The 17,357-nt window shown below is 37.1% G+C and overlaps 1 protein-coding gene across 2 annotated transcripts in view; it reads right to left on the reverse strand.

Annotated features, from left to right (window-relative positions):
- TMEM181 (transmembrane protein 181) overlaps positions 1 to 17,357 on the reverse strand; it is a 37,511-nt gene that overhangs the window by 6,131 nt on the left and 14,023 nt on the right. For both annotated transcript variants that reach the window (XM_076333775.1, XM_076333776.1), the window contains exons 3-15: positions 13,153 to 13,208; positions 11,761 to 11,851; positions 11,039 to 11,157; positions 9,801 to 9,920; positions 7,761 to 7,841; positions 6,656 to 6,755; positions 5,754 to 5,884; positions 5,032 to 5,123; positions 3,900 to 3,957; positions 3,115 to 3,217; positions 2,966 to 3,017; positions 2,218 to 2,300; positions 369 to 458 (exon numbers count right to left, since the gene is read on the reverse strand). In XM_076333775.1, coding sequence (XP_076189890.1) covers positions 369 to 458; positions 2,218 to 2,300; positions 2,966 to 3,017; positions 3,115 to 3,217; positions 3,900 to 3,957; positions 5,032 to 5,123; positions 5,754 to 5,884; positions 6,656 to 6,755; positions 7,761 to 7,841; positions 9,801 to 9,920; positions 11,039 to 11,157; positions 11,761 to 11,851; positions 13,153 to 13,208 — 1,176 coding nt within the window. The remainder of the gene's footprint in view (positions 1 to 368; positions 459 to 2,217; positions 2,301 to 2,965; positions 3,018 to 3,114; positions 3,218 to 3,899; positions 3,958 to 5,031; positions 5,124 to 5,753; positions 5,885 to 6,655; positions 6,756 to 7,760; positions 7,842 to 9,800; positions 9,921 to 11,038; positions 11,158 to 11,760; positions 11,852 to 13,152; positions 13,209 to 17,357) is intronic.

Below are 17,357 nucleotides of genomic sequence, written 5' to 3' on the forward strand. Positions count from 1 at the left end.
TCCAGTTTGCCGGCATGCCAAAACATTAACCTTCTTGTTAGAACAAGAACAAATGAAGTATTGTTGCTCCTTAAGGATTGTCTGTGAGTCAGGGCAAAAGTTAGTGCATTATATGCAAATATCATCTTGATTATAAACTTGATCTAAGTGCATCAGAATTCAAGTCTAGCTAATCAGTTGTATACATTTTATGTGTTCCTTCATATTTCCAATACTAATTTGCTCAGGAGCAGTGCAGCTTCTGCTTATGTTAACTCAAAGCAAATTGAAAGAGTAATGAGACAACCAAAATATAAAGATGTTACACAGCATCTGCTAATATGCCAGCTCTCATCATCTAAGTTTGCCAGATAATTGCTTACACTTACCATATAGTGCATTCTTTGAGGGGGAATACACGAAGGCTAATGTGTAGAGATAAAAGTTCAATAAACCATAAAATGATAAGAATTCTGCTGGTAGTAAGTGTCAAGGATATTGCTCAATATAGCTCCATACATATTAACTTTGGAAACAAGACCCAAACCATACATAAGCTGTTTCAATAGGAAGAATGTTTACCTTACTAAAGTTTGAGAGCATGCATGGCTGAAAAAAACCTGCATGTTCTAAATTCAATGACAACTTGTCCTGGTTCCGGCTGGGATAGAGTTAATTTTCCTCCTAGTAGCTGGTACAGTGCTGTGTTTTGGATTCAGCATGAGAATAAAGTTGATAACACACTGATGTTTTAGTTGTTGCTGAGCAGTGCTTAAACTAAGTCAAGGACTTCTCTGCTTCCCATACTCTGCCAGCAAGGAGGTGCACAAGAAGCTGGGAGGGAGCATAACCAGGACAGCTGACCCAAACTGGCCAAAGGGATATTCCATACCATATGACGTCATGCTCAGTATATAAACTGGGGAGAGTTGGCTGGGAAGCAGTGATCGCTGCTCGGGGACTGGCTGGGCGTCAGTCGGTGGGTGGTGAGTGGTTGCATCACTTGTTTTTCCTCGGTTTTGTTCCTTTCTCTCTTTTTTGTTGTTTTCCTTTTCATTACAATTATTATTATTATTATTATTATTATTATTATTATTATTATTATTTCAATTGTTAAACTGTTCTTATCTCAACCCACGAGTTTTCTCACTTTTGCCCTTCCAATTCTCTCCCCCATCCCACTGGGGAGGGAGGGTGAGCGAGTGGCTGTGTGGTGCTTGGTTGCTGACTGGGGTTAAACCACGACACAACTAACATACTCAAGTGATTTTGAGGTAAAGCTCCCACTGAAGACAAAGCTTTAACTTTAACACAAATAACATTTGCTGAGATAAGGTCTACTCTTGAGTGGTGGAGTGCACGGTAAATTGAATAGTTCTGCCTTCAATGCTAAAAGAGTAAGGGGGTGTTCAGGTCTTTGTTTTATTTTGTTTTATTTTGTTTTGTTTATTTTTAAAGAAGTTCTTGCTTGGCACAGCAGTTGAGAAGGAAGGAGAAAGGACTATCTGTAGATAGAACTCTGAAGATGGCTTCTTGCCACCATTTTGGGAAAATACTAAAGGCTTTACGTATTGTTTTTTACTAGCTCCCAACACATATCTAAGCTTATCAGTAACTGGAGCAGTTGCAGTCACACAGGCACTTTCAGAAAGTAGAATGAACGAGGATCTCATGGTTCAGGTCCAGAAATACAGTTTGTAATCCTGTTGCCAACAGACATCAGAAACAGTCTCTTCTCAAGTCACTTAAATTCTCTGCTATGACCTCTTCCACATGTAGACTTGGACCAATACACAAACACATTTTCAGCTTCAAATCAAAGTCATTTTCAGTGACTTCTAAACTATTAATTTCTCAAATATTTTGGTACGCCCCATGCCAACTGATAGGTATACAGCAAACTGAATTCATGCATGTATTTGCAGCCAAATTTGTCACAATAACTTGTTAAAATTACTTGAATGCATGCATATCTAGTCCTTCATTCCTTTTGAAGAGTATCAAATGCAGTTGTAATTTATGTGATGTAAACAAATTAGACTGAAACTGTCTCAGTTCATAATCTTTACAAACAGCCATTGCAAAATGCTGACATGAAACCTCGATCAAAATGGACCGAACTTCAAAAGCCCACCCAGAATTCAAAGGCATCAGTCCTTAGGTACATCATTTTTAAGTACCTTCTGCATGAAAACAGATTAACATTCCTAGTTGAGCAGTATCACAACAGAAGGATATAATTCTGATAATGAGTCGACAGCTCAGCAACAAAGTTGTCCTGTAGAACTTGTGCTCCAAAGCGTAGGTAGAGTATAACAATGCTGTGGAAAAAAAGTTAAAGCATATAAGTGTGCTGTGTCTTTAAACAGCAAAATTGAAATGGGAGCTTGATAGAAAAGTATATGAGAAAATAATTATGTTAACATGTTGACCATTTATTTTAAGACACATTTGCTTTCATAGCTCTAAATTAAGAATGATTCTTTTGTGATTAAAAATCAGCAGTATTTACTCAACTGAGTGAAGCGGAAAAACAACCCCATGGTCTACTTCCCTCAGATTTCATCCACTACAGACAATCCAAGAGTCAAGAGTAATTTGAAGTAACTGCTTGGAGTGGGGGAGACAGATATTAACAATAATCTAAGAAACTAAATCTAAACTTCTGCTTTGACTAAGTGAAGCTTACAAAGCTCCAGAAGAGGTGAGCAGTGCACTGCAGACCACTCAGCAGTACAGAAAACATCTTTGCTAAGTGAACCTCTAAATCTTGCAGTGTACTGCTGTGGTAATGGAAATAATATAAAGTTAGTTCTAAAAGCCTCAAGAAGGGTTAAAAAATTAAGAAATGTTTGCCATAACAATCATATTAAAAGACATTCCTCAGTTTCACTGACAATTTTATTATCAACAAAATGTATTCAAAGCCCTGGGAAAAAAGTTATAAAAGTTACAGCACTGAGAAACGTACTTTGAAAAGCCTTACCTACTGACAAGCACTACAAAGGTTAATGCAGTCAAGAATTTTAACCTGAGATCTGAAAAAGATTGAGAAAAGTTTTTATTAGCGAATTTACACCTACGTCTAGGAGAAGCAAGCCTGTTTGGGGAAGAATCAAAAGAAATATTCCTTACCAACATAAGGCATGTTACGAAGTTCTGAGCATGCCCTCACTATCAGGAACAAAAGGTAGAGAATGTATGTGGTTGCCACCACAAGGAAGAAGATTTTCATTCCCTATAAGAAGAGCGTTAGTTTTTATTATTTAACGAGATTTGGTCTATTCCTTCTTCCCTCAATAGAAATCATTATTTCCAGAAGCACAACACAGAATGGTCCATTTATTCAGGGAAAGTAGGCTCATGAAAGGAAGTACAAAACAAGGATGGCTGTACGTCAAGGTAGGTTTTTGGGGAATGTAAAGAAAGGATGTTTAATAGAAGTCATAATTTTGTTCACTGAGTTCACAGTGAGCTGAATCTCAATGATTTTCTAAAAACACAGCCCCTGAGAACAATATAAGGACCCATATAAATCAGATCTTCCTTTACAACAAGAAAGTCTGAAATTTACTAGGACAGAGGATCTTGGCAGGAGTAAAGATGTACAAAACTGACTTAATAAGAGGCTTAAAAATTTTTCTTTCAATCCCAACAGTCATGAGTCTGTGACTAAACTTGTGGTGTTGAGTCTCCAGATTTGGAAGACAATTTACTCTTCTCATCGGGATGGAGCTCAATATGGCCTATGCGTGATCTAAAGCAAAATTAAAAGTACCCTAGTCAGAATAAGACCATCCGACCAGCATTTGCTATTTTCTAAATTGTGTTACAGATTTTAATAGAAGAACAAACCCCACCTCCTTGTATTGCCTAACTCCACCTGACAATTTAATAGCAAGAAAACATTTCTGACTTACCTGGAAATTACCTGTGTCGACTCTGTATTGATATGTAGGATCATGTACTTCATTAACACTAGAAAAGATTCAAAATGAAAAAGTGGTGCTTACACCATTACAAAAGACAAGGTCAAAAAGCCGTACTGACCAAGAAACCCACTAACAAAGAAAAGGTTTAAAGTTACTATACGGAGTTTATAACTAAAGGTTTGGCTGTATAAATCGGTGCAATGCCATTGATTGCATGACAATTTACAGTATATGACATCCTCCTCCTTCCCAAACCCAATTTTGAAGGAATATGGAGGATTTCAGTTGTGAGCATGTCTAATCTGCCCACTTATTTTTTAGAAAATGTATCGTCTCATAAATTCCTACAAGCCTTCAGGATTTAGTGTTTAAATTTTATCCTTGGTGATAAGAATTATACTTAAGAAATAACTGTGGTATAAGCCCTTCCCTCATAGCAATTCTACTGATAGGGCATCAGCACAAGCATCTTCTGCAACTGCACTGCTTTCAACAATGTACAACGGCATGGAGAAGGTTAGAAGGTGTCTTCCTTCTGAGAAATAAAATAAGAGGTAAACACTTGAGACTAAAATGGTTTAGAAACTACAAATGTACCAAAACTGAGAAAGTTTTCTGGGTGGGGAATAGCGACACCTTTACGTTAACACAACAAATTGGGAAAAAAGAGAGAAACACTAAACCAAGCAAAAGAACTGAGTTTTGAGGAGAGATAGCATAGCTTGACTAAGCAGCGTCAATACCAATTGTGCAGGTTTAATAGTTGAGAAAGTTTGGTCAAACTGTGTAACAATTAACTACAGAGAAACTGTTGCTTCAAATACTAAAAGCTAATTGGGTAGTGCTAGAGGGAGTATTGTAGGGAGTCATAACGTATTGACAAAGTAGTGATTTCTAGATCTCACTCTGGTTTATAAAATTAAGTACTACTAGATCGTCCATGGGGAATTGTGTTTTCAAATCAGTCACAATTTGCAAAACAGAAAGATGTAAGAATTTGAACTCCATTCCTCTATCACAATCAGAGCACTAAGAAACAGATACCGCTAATTATAAACAATCTTCTAATTCCTGAACACTCTCAACTCGCTACTTTTGCACTAAATTTTAAATTACTTACGTTTGCCATATTCCCAGTGTAACAGAGGCCAGCCACAATAGTCCAACAATAAAGAATTTGGGCAGATAAAAAGTTAAGCACTTCCTTTCCCCCTGTTGGGAAAACAATAGTGTGGTGAAGGAGTGAACCCACAGTTGAGATTTCATTCATTCTTGACAGAATAAACTAACTATCATCTTTGTTTCATTCAACACGAACTAGATTAAGACACTCACCTTATGTATTTTTAACCTGCACAGGTGATTACACAAGATGTAAAATTGTATCATCATTTGTGTTAATAAGATACAGTAGATTTGGAGCATCCTATTTATAAGGTCTCACATATTTCACTGATACTGCAAATATAGGAATATGCTCCAGAATTCATATTTATCATATGCAGTATTTTAAAGTAATTTAAAAGACAATCAACCACCATATACAACAACAAAACCCTTCAAGCAAGAACAAAGCATAATGGCATCATAATTCTGAAGGCTGTCTTGCAATAATTTAGAGTGGACTGTCCCATCTCTCTCATTTAGGCATGGTGTCCTCAAGGCAACCTGCTTCACCACAAATCATTTTAACGCCAAAGCTTCATGTGTCACATTGTACTTTAAGAATAAAATAAATGTCTCTTTTTTTAAAAATTTGGTTTCATTTTTGTCACCTTTTGAGAGGACTGAAAAGACAAGCACTGCCTTCTCAGTAAGTAGTAGATAATGTTATACCCTTACCTGTACTCTTATACCATGGTAGACACAAAGCCAGAACAGCAACAGTGCACACAGAAACAGTGACTGGAATAGATCATCCAGCATTCCAGGAAACCAGCTGTTCACCAGAAAAGAAAGGGGGAAAAATGGATCTGTAACAAAATAAGGAAAAAAAAAGTTAAACAGAGGGGAAAAAGCACAGTCTTTTCCATTACGAAAAGTAAAGCAGAACGTATCTTCAGAAGAACAAAAAACCCTAGATTTTTCAAATTACACCAGTAAATGAAATCGAAGGTTGCTGTATCTTAAAGTTATTTACATAGAAAATGGTGCCTCCAGCAGCAATCCTCGGTGTTGTAGGAATAATCTGAAATGGTTGCCAACATTTCTAGAAGATTTCAGGTTTCATTAGACTTTCTACTAAACCACTGTTCTTGGTGATGACCTAAAAAATCATAGAATGACTGAAAGGCAAATATTCTTTTGGTACTGCTAGAGAGTGCTAGAATTTGATGTGGTTTACCAGACTAAAAGTAGCCTCCATTTTTAACTAAAGCGCGAGTATCTGAAAAATGAAGAAGACTTAGCAGACAAAGACAGAAATTGCATTTACATGTCGCTATATGAAAGGTTCAGTATGGTTGCTGCCGCCTATTCCAATCAGAGCTTTCAACAAATAGAGTTGACATTCATGTGACTGAAAAGAATGAAATCCACCTACTCATTATGCCATTGAATTTGATAAACTTAAAAAGGGTTGGGGTTTTTTTAAAATTGGTTTTCTGAAGCCTTATAAACAGCTGCTTATAAGTTCAAGGCCAAATTCCATTTTGCCTTCTCTCTCTCACTCTCTTTTTTTCTTTTCTTTTTTTTTTTTTTTTAAAAAAAAAGGAGCTTTTCTAAAAATTCCAGGATACAAGTACCATTGTAAAGTAGCAGGAGGGGAAGGAGGATGGACATCCATTTCTGTTCAATACCCCAGTCTCTCATGGAGAATTTCCGCAGGGAATGTGCAAACAGACACTATAAAACAACAACAAAAATTTGTATGGAAGGAATACAGCCTTAATGGTTTTACCAGAGTAAAAAGATAACACAGCACAATGCAAAGGCTACTTCACGAGGTCTTTGCAACTGAGAACATTGTAAAACAGGAGCCATATCTCCTAGCTTCTACTTCTGCTTCAAGTTTGCTGGTTTACCCCAATGCAAATTACTTAATCTCTCAAGCAAACTGAGAAGAAAACCAGCTAGTACCGTGCAAATCAACAATGTATGAAAAAATGTTGCCTAATTACTGGTCACACGCTACCAACAACTTCCACTTAAACTCACTTTTAAAAAAAAACAGATTCCATATCACATTCACAGTTACCTGCCGAGTGACATCATCTATGTAAGAAAAATGCTATGCAAGTGTTCAGTGCTTTAGTGTCCTTACTCCGAAAATTCTGCATTTTAGATTTTATGTTGTTTTTTTTTCCAAACACTTCTTTTCCAGGGGCCAAACCAGGTTGGAGGGGAGAGATAATCTAAATCGTAGCATAATTTAGGTTGTAAGGGACCTCTGGAGGTCATCTGGCCCATCCTCACACTCAAGGCAGTGACGACTTTAAAGTTAGATCAAGGTCATATTCAACTGAGTTTTGCTCATTTTCAGAGACGGAGAGCCCACGCTCTGGGCATCCTATTCCAATGTCTAAGCCTACCTATGCTGCAAAAAAATATTTTTTCTAGCATCGAATTACAATTTCCTTTGTTTAAACAAAATTCTTTCTGTTCAATTCAAAATCAGAGTTTAGAAAAACAAGTTTTCCCATTTATCCTATTTTCTTAATGTCCCTTCAATACCACTTGTAAAAACACAAAAGCAGCAACTACATAAGTATTTTAGAAACATTTTTTACACCCATTCAGTGATATCTCAACTCTGCTGCCTGAGGTTAAGTTACTAAACACAACACTACAAAATAGTGTTATCAACTGCCTACAGAATATACTCCAGAAAAACTAAAAAAAAAATCTTACCGTGACCATAAAAGTGAGAACTACAAAGACAAATCGGAACCATATTTCCACTTGAGAAAAAGTTGGATTGTAGGTCTTCCACTACAGGAAAAGAAAAGAAAGATAGCCCAATGAACAATATTTTGACAGGGTACATACAACATCAATAATTAGCACTTTCTGCAGATACTGAAAAGTTCTCTGGCTTTTCAAAATTTAAAGGTATAACCGAGTTCCACCACATCACCGTGGAAAGAAAAAGATAAACTCATACCCGTAGGACTATCTGACAAAAAGATAACCAAAGCAGCCTAATACCCTTGCTTCTCTTTTACCCTGCCACTTTGTAACATACTCAGTGTGCTGTCATATGTTAAAGCACTTCTCAGGACAAAAAGGATATTCTTCACTGACTTCAACTGCACTTTCATTCAAAGTTTGAATGCCAATAATTGAGTAAATCCAGTATGTTCTTCTTTATTACCAAGGTCAGATGCATAAATTGATTATGAAGAGGTTGATAAGGTACAGGCATGCTTCCTGTAATGGGTTCGTTTTCTTAAAGCTTATTCTCTTGTGTCAGAAGAGGAAAAAAAGAAAATCAAGTAAGGGAAGAATAAATGAGCGAACCAGAAGTAAAGAACTTTTTTCATAGGTTAAGGAGGAAAAGCTCCTTCATCTTCTCTAGTTACTAGAAGGGCACAAATATTAATTATAACATGTCAGTTTGCATAAACTCTGCTCTGTTGACAATTTCTCTCATACCTGGCATGCTTCTCTTTTGAAGCCACTTTTGAAATATAAACTCCCTGGTACAACATATGCTTTGCCCACCTGGACAAGAAGCTTTACCTTTCAATGTATTGAATCTGTCAACTTCTGTCTTGTCTTTTTAAACCATAAATGTAGAATGAAAATTATATGTAGAGAATCCCATTATACAAGAGGCAATCTATGATTTCAACTGAGATCACCATAAACCATTGTAATAATGAAATAAATTGACAATTTAATTGCTGTGGGAAAGCAGGGCTTTGGGTTTGGGTTTTTTGGTTTTGCGCACAAGTCTGCCTTAAAGGCAGTCTGCCAAGCAAGATGATAAACCGTACAACTATAAATGCTCTAACACTTTGTCCCGTTTGAAATCTCTGACTAAGCAAAGGGTTTGTGAGTTTGGGGGTTTTTTCTCCTTAGAGCTTATTTTTAAATGATGTGCTTTATGCGCTAGAACATTACAAATATTAATATTCAGGAAGTTCATTTAGTATATAAAAAACACTTTTGCTTTACAGTAAGATTTTTGCTTGCTACCTGCTCTGACATACCGAACATTGCATACAGGTAGAATATACCACAGTAACCTGTATTATAAATTTGGTTTAGTTCCATTTTCTCCCTATGCAAATGTTTCTACATTTCTTTCTGGAGCCAGTCAGCACACACTGATGATGTAACTGTTTTATAAGCAATCTTTAGCACTATGAACTGAGCTAGTTATTTCACTAGGGATTATTTTAGTGAATTATTTTATTAGTCTGCTTATTTTAGCTGAATAAACATTTTTTTCTTCCTCATAAGCACAGAAAAAAAAAAATTTCATTTTTCTTTGCGTTTGTTAAATCTTTCTAGCCCATGCTTTCGTAAAGCCTGGAAAAATCTTGCTAATTCAGATACACCTACTGAAAGGCTGAAAAAGATACCATGCTTTAGAGAGGCAACTTCTCTATAAGCAAATGCAGAAAACTGGATGTTCTAGTCTAGCTTGCATACTGTTAAAAATATCTCCCAGGAATTAGACTAGATGTATGTGTTCCAGAAAACAGCATTAGCAGTTCTGAAAGAAAAATCTTTCCTTATAGAGTTAAAAAAATTGGTCTAGACCCTTATTAACAGCAAATGCTATAACAGTTCCGACATTAGTAGTGACAGAACAATTAATTATGATGCATCTTTATATTTATCTTCAAAAATGAGATAACTTTTTTATTATAGTTAAAGCAGACTTCTACAGCATTAGTAATTAAAGAGATTTCTTTTGCTAGTATAAAACTTTATACTTACTGTGAAAGTAATATTCTGGATGGTGTACGTTAACTTATTTAGATCTTCAAAGCTAACAAATATGTTGTACTGAGTGTAGTTCAGGTAGCCAAGGTGAGCAACAATGATTTCACTGCATTTCTGTGAACACATACAGTGAAGAATAGTATGTAAAAACCTTCAATTTATTCCAGAATATGCACTGTTAATATAGGTTGGAGAATTTGTTTCTAAATGGTCAGATATTGATGATATTTATTATATGCCTTACCAATCTTGATCAGTCAGACTAAGACTCAAACAAAACCCACAGATAACAAATTTCTTGAAAGATACCAGACAAAGCAGAAGAAACTGATAAAGTCAGTCAGCAGGATGAAAGGTTGACCCAATAAACAAGGCTAGCTTTTCCCATAAGCTGGTGAAAGCAACTGCGTGCAGCACCAGGAAGGATCTGAATAACTCTGTCAGCCAAGCTCTAGGTCATCTGATTGTGAGATGGGGCTATCTTGTGCTAACTCATTTCTGAAAGTTAACAGGAGGAAAGAGAAAACCCAAGCATATTGCTCTCTTGGCTGCATGTAATTAAATCTAATGGAACACCGTTCATTAATTTCTGCAGATTTCATATGTGTGTGTATATATATAAAAAGAAAACATTTGATTTACCCTATATGCTTATCAAAAAAACTTCAGCTATGCCCTTCCTAAAGGACTTACATCTGGAGAAGCTGTTTTGGATGTCTCTAAGCTTAAAAATTTCAGTGAAAATTATACTAGAAACTCAAAACTTTAAACATTTCTTCACAGGTGGCAGAAATTTGGCTTTTTCAGAACACAGATGCCAGCTGATTTCAACCAGACTCTCTGCCAGGTGTTGGAGGAGAATTTTTTTCTCCTCTGGAGCCCTATATCCAATCTTCTACTACAATATTCCTTTCTTCAGTACTGTTAAATCTGTTTAGGTGACTAAGCAGGACACACTGCTTTGCTGGCAGAGACCTACTCTAAAAAGAAAGAGGGGTCTTTAAGGGGTAATAGACACAAGTCATAGAAGTAAACAGAAAAAGACGGATAGGTAGGTATCTTGGTCAGCATTACTAGCTAGGTTGCAATTACAAATAAAAGTATACTCTAGAGTCTTTCCTGAGACATGCTTAACAGATATATTCTTCTCATTTGCAATGTAATGTAACATGCACACAAATAGATTTAAAGAAAATGTAATGCATCAGAGTTTTGTTTAAGCAGGCACATACTTGTGCACAACTGAGTAATCTCGTCCGATTGTGAACTTGATTATTAACATATGGTGTGCTTCCATCCTTCACCACTCCAAGTACTTTGACTGTCATAGTAACATTCTTTTTGAGGGATACTGTAATTAAAAGAGAAAACATTAAGCTATTGCTACATGCAGAAATGAAATCTCAAATAGAGTTCCAAATATAATTTAAAACACATATGATATCCAAAGATTACTCAAAGTTATTCAGTTATACTTTACTGGAGTAGGGGTCCAGTATATTAATAAAAAAACCCACAAAACTTTTTATTTATATGCTTAGGCAGTAATTCACAAATGCCCTGTACTGAATCTTAACAGACTAACAATTACTAATACAGTATTTCTCATGTATTTACAGAGAACTTCTATTGAAAAATTAATATCATTACAATCTACACATCTAATTCCCCCCAAAATGAAGCGAGAGACACAGATTCTCTAGATACTACTGCTTTCACAGAAATAACAAACAACTTATCCCATATACCTGTTGCTTCCAGTTCTCAAGATGAGTGCTGTCCATGTCTTTATTGGGGGCAAGGGGTGGAGGGGCAGAAACTGTATCAGAGGAAAAACCCACCAACCATAGCCAGAAAGCAACAGGATCACGTATGTGACAGATGAAGTTAAAGATACAATATACCATATACAGGTTGCTATAGCAGTTTCCTGAGAATTAGGTAAGATTCTCACCATCGTGCTGATCCAACTCAACTATGCAGGTCAGCCATAGCTGCTGATTGTAAGTAGACAGTGGTGGTGAACTTAAATTAAATGGCTTCAGCTGTAAAAAAACCCCACAAGTTTAGCACCAGCCATTATGCTGTTACATGATATATCTGTAGTTACAATGATGAAAGGCATGTTAATTATGTTTGTGACAATATTTTTGGGAATAGATTTAATATGTGCTACACTATGGACAGTATGATAAGCAGCTCAAATATAAGTCTTCCAGAGAAGTAGCTTAAACAGCACACATATTTTGCACAGCACTGAAGTAAGGAAAGGTATGACTACTTAAAGCTCATAAAAGCAGCAGCAATAAAACAGAAAAGTTCAGATATGAAAAACAAAATCCTGAGACCTAGCTTGAAAATAAAAAGTAATTTCTAGCACTTTACATCAAAAGTCAGATTTGTGACCCCTCACCTGCTACACAGTTTTAAACCTGTTCAAATATAATTATGAAAACAACAACTATTTGTCCACTAGGTTTTCTAAAAATCCCACATTCATTTCAAAAGCATGGAAGATCTCATTAGCAGATAAAACCTACGTGCAGGAAAGACTTCTCCTATTTGATATAAAAATATGCTTTTTAAAAATAAAATCCACCCAGAATACAGTAGCAATCCAAACATATATAGGTGACTAACAGACCAAAAAAAGAAACGTTCCAGTGTATTTAAAGAAAATTTACTTTAAGAAACCCCTCAAAACAAAACAACAAAACTTTTTTTGGCACTTTCACAAAAGTTACTTTAGATATTAGGTTGACAGCGAAGAGCTAGACAAATAAAAATGCAAGAACTGAGAACCAAAATATGAAAGCTTTTAAGAAAATGAATGTGAAGGTTCATGTTAGGAAGCCAGATCCCATGTCTTGGTCACATGACAGTGAACAATTAACAAGAAAAAGAAATATTCCTTCCTGATAGAAAGGAACATCACAAGAGGGATATCATTAGTTGCCACTGAGAGCATTGTTTTTCAGTTTATGTTCTCAATTTCTGTTTCTGGACCCCCTACAAGAATCTCCAACATGAACTCACCAGGGAATCCTATCAACACTCAAGTGTTACTTTATCGCAAATTGCTGTGCAGAAACATCATAGAATTCTCTACCTTACCTGCTCACAAAAGTAAGAGACTAGAAATTGCTGCTGAGCCACTCATGAAATAACACAGTGGTAGTACAATATTGCATGTTCAATTTCAAACTGGAAAGCACCATGTGGCCAAGAAGTCTTCCAGTAAAAAACTAAATACTTAAAATAATTGGGGGGAAGGAGGGGAACGTTTAACATTACTGACATCAAATAAAGCCATTCATGTAATCCAACGATATTTATTAACTCTTACCTTTAGGCTGTTATTTAAGTCGGTTCTTGCTACAGAAGTTTCAATTACATTAGGACCTACACAATATATAAGAAGGAAGAAAGAAAACAATATTGAAGTATGTGTATTACCGATAAGTAATGATGTAAATACAGGATTTCAAAAGACTGTACAAAATACCTCCCTGCAAAGCAGGTAAATAGTATCCTGCTTTTCAGATGTTTAAGCTGAAGGGTAAATCACTTAGGCATTTCAATATTATTAATAAACTTGGCCTGAATGTTCCTTTAAGCCTCTCTGCCATAATATTTCTAGGCATGATTAAATAGGAAGTAGATTATAATTCAAGAACTCCGTGTCAGAAGCCCTGCATGTGTACTCTAAACTACTACAACAAACCACACGGTATTTTTCCCAAGCTAAGCTGTACACTGCAGTCATGAAAGTACTCAGCTGCAGAAAAAGCTAGCTAAGCACCAGTGGCACTGTCATCACAGCAACTTGAAGCTCAACAAGGGCTGCAAAAACCACCCAAAACCCAGCATATTTAATTGCACTCTGAAGTTTCTATAGCCAAACTGCTACCATTACCTGATTTACATAGAGCATAGCGTCCATAAGGCATTGCACTCAAGGCGCAGGTACCAGGGCAAACACATCCCATTGTATTTGAGTGCATGATGCTAATGCCTTTTTATGTACGTGTAGTGTACTTGCTTGTACAATCACAATAACAGTACTTTCTGGCTAGTGCTGGATTTTCATCACATCGGTCTGTTCAAGCCAAGATACCCACATGTTTGTTTAGGAACAGTTCTCAGTCTACTCAGATTGGGCCCCTCCTTTTCTATAGAAATCTGGAGCTATAATATATTATGTATATCATCACATAAATAAACATAATTGCATAAAAGTTCTACAAACAATTTATCCTAAAACAGACAATCCATTTAATCAATGGAGTTTCATGTCCAATTGTAGTGGGAGATGTTCAGCTCGCTACCACACTTTTTATGCAACCTTTCTTCCAATCATTCTGGGTACAGACACACACACTTAACATGTACTGATCAACTGCATCCATCCACTCACACCCTACCTCTAGTTCTGTATGCGGTAAATGGGAAGCTATAAAATCTTAATTTATGTTAGAAGAGACCTCCAGGGGCCATCTAGTCCACCCTCTTGTTTAATTAGATCAGTTTGCTCAGGGCCACATCTAGTCAAGTCTTGAACATCTCCAAGGATAGAGACTCCCACAACCTCCCTGGGCAACCTGTTCCAGTTTTTAACCACCCTTACGGTAAGAAAAAAATTCCTAATATCTAACTGGAATTTCTTGTGTTCCAGCTTGTGTCTGTTGCCTCTCACCCTATCATCATGCACCTCTGAGAAGAGTCTAGCCCCATCTTCTGTGTATCCTCTGATAAGGTTGTTGTAGACAGCGGTACGGTTTCCCCTTAGCCTTCTTAGGTATGCAAGAACACATGGTACTGGGGAGAAGAGGAATGCATGCACATGTACATACACAAAAGGACTAACCCAGAAAAATGAAAAGGAAGAGTAGGAAAAGGTCTGTATCTATATACCGGGGTGTGAACAAACACAGAGGAGATGCATAGCAGGTGTGGACATAGGCAGGACATATACGTGTGTATCTGGGTCACTCTAGAGGCTTCCCAGTCACAGTAAGATTTCTCTGTCCAAATGGTCTCTCCCCTTACGTATTCGGTCTGGCAATTTACTGTAATTTATTAATCCTCAAAACACGCTGTTTCAGCCACAAACTTAGTATTAAAAAAATTATGCAAGAAAAGCAGTTTTTCACAAAGACCATGGACTTCAAAGTTACCACAGAGAAACAGTGGAAAAGAGGACGTTTATAAATGAGCAACATGGGATCATTCTGTGCAAGAAGTATTTTAGGTTAGCTGTCATGACAGCTATAAACATGCAGCATTGCTTGGGCTTCTATAACCACTCTAATTACAATATTAACCATCTTACAGACTTCAAATGGAAAAATGAAGAATTTCACCCATCACACTCAAAGCTGCATATTAGAATTACAGTTCAACTTCACTAACAGCCACCCACTATAAAGTCAGTTCTGTACCGTTGAACTTTTCAGTTCTCAAGTACATATAAACAGGGCAGATTTTTGGAAGGCATTTTTGTTTCGAAAAGCGTAACTCAATTTCTAAGTGCTCACAGTTGATAAGTCATCATATTTCAGTAATTAAGTCTTAACAAAAACATTAGAATGAGCCTTTTTAGAAAGGGTTTTTTTTTTACCAGAAGATACGAACCAATACTGGGGCAGAGAAATCATAGTCTCAGTTTTTAAGAGCAGCAACCAAAAAAATAATGAGGTTCTACTGCTGTAACTGCTACTCCTCTAGCAAGCAATATATTAAAGCTTTTAAAAGCAACTGACCAAAATGATGGTGATTAAATTACATTGTTATTGTTTTTCTTTCAGTTTTGCTCAGTTAACAGAATCACATCTGAAAGCAAAGAACCACCCTGAGGCGGTGAACAGGAAAACTGCACAGGTACAGAAAACGAGCTCTGCACCTTCTATTTTCCTTGCACTTGTCTCACCCCAAAGATAACACAGACCCCTTGGGAAAAGGGAAAGAAAGTGAGTGTAACTTGGGAAAAAAACGAAACAAGTCTGCGTCTGTCTTGGGTTACAAGAACTGAAGAGCAACAGCCACCTCAGATTAAACTGTCTTGTTTTCTCGGATGAGAAGCAAGACTTCTGCTAGGCTTCCCAAACTGCAGATAGAGATGTTGAGTATGGGCAATGGCATATTCAAGTAGCACAGAAAATACGGATGTATCTCCCACTTTTTCGTTTACTTAGTGGGTTTGGTGAGTTTTGCTCAGACTGCACCGTTTAATGAGGGAGCACTCCATTGTTAGCGCCCCTCCCTCTGTTCACAGGAAGCAAGGAGCTGTCAACAAAAGCTGCGAAAAACATCACACTAAGTGTTCAGTGGGTATGTTCATGCTCCCAAGGTAAACAGCATTCTTTTAAAAATAATTAAGTTATAACAGTGAACTGTGTTCACGCTTTGGCAACAAAACTATCCAGCAAACCAATCTTACAAGGACAAGAATCCCACAGCTGTGCCACTTCCTGAAGGGGATCACAGGCGAGTCCTGGGACCCCAGCAGGGTACAGATGACCAAGCGTTGCTTACAGCAGCCAAGTCCCCTGGACCAAAGGCAACCACATCATCAGATCACTCTGCACGCAGATGCAATGCGACACACAACACAGCTCTCTTTCAGGTTCTGCTACCAAGTAAGAATGAAATGCTCAGTTTTCTCTTCCAGGAGCACTGCTTTTTGCCTAGTCTTACGTAAAACAACTTTCTTGCACTTCTTGCAACTGGACAGTATAAATACACAACTACAAATATGGTTCACTTTTTAAGCCAAATAGACAAATGACACTAAATTAAGTAATTCCAGGTTTTTTTCCTTTATCATTCATATAAAATGCATTTTTGTAAATGTATTTATATGGTGTTTTAGTGGCCAAATAATGGCCTTCAACATCCTTAGGCAAGTCACAGGAATATCAGTGATTAACCTTTATGAACTGAAAGTCTGTTTGCACCTTAGGCTGCTACAATAAATCAAACAGCAGGAAAGAAGGTTTTATTTCACAGACAAATCTTATTATTTAATGCTATCATGAAGAATGTACTGCTTACAAGGCACGGATGGGCACAAAAAGCCCAAACAACTGCGTCCAATTAACCCTCCTGCTTCTTTCCAAGGCAGGCAGGAGCAGATGAGTCGCAGGCCTGGGCAGCCCATCTCATTCTAAAGGAAGTGAAGGATAGGGCAGAGGTAGAGACAACCCTACAGACAGGTCAAGAGGTGTCAGAGAGTGGCACAGGAGAACACGCTGGGTGACGTGGAAATAAGCAGTAAAGTGGGGGGAGGTGGTAATGTCCTTAAATAATTCTTACATGGGGGGCGGGTTGCTTAATGAGTACAAGTCCCTCCTTTCCCCTCTCCCCGTCTATCACTTAACTTCTGTGTTGACAAAACTATCCTGACAGCAGAGTATTAGCTTATTAACACTGCAGTGACAGCACACCGACTTCTTTTTCAAGTATGTTTTAGACCTGGAAAAGCTCTCTGGCATGAAATACGGAGGGCTCCCACGCTTTCCATCTGCCTAATGACACTCTGCATCTTTGTCG

Source organism: Aptenodytes patagonicus, chromosome 3 (assembly GCF_965638725.1).
Source record: "Aptenodytes patagonicus chromosome 3, bAptPat1.pri.cur, whole genome shotgun sequence".
NCBI lineage: Eukaryota > Metazoa > Chordata > Aves > Sphenisciformes > Spheniscidae > Aptenodytes > Aptenodytes patagonicus.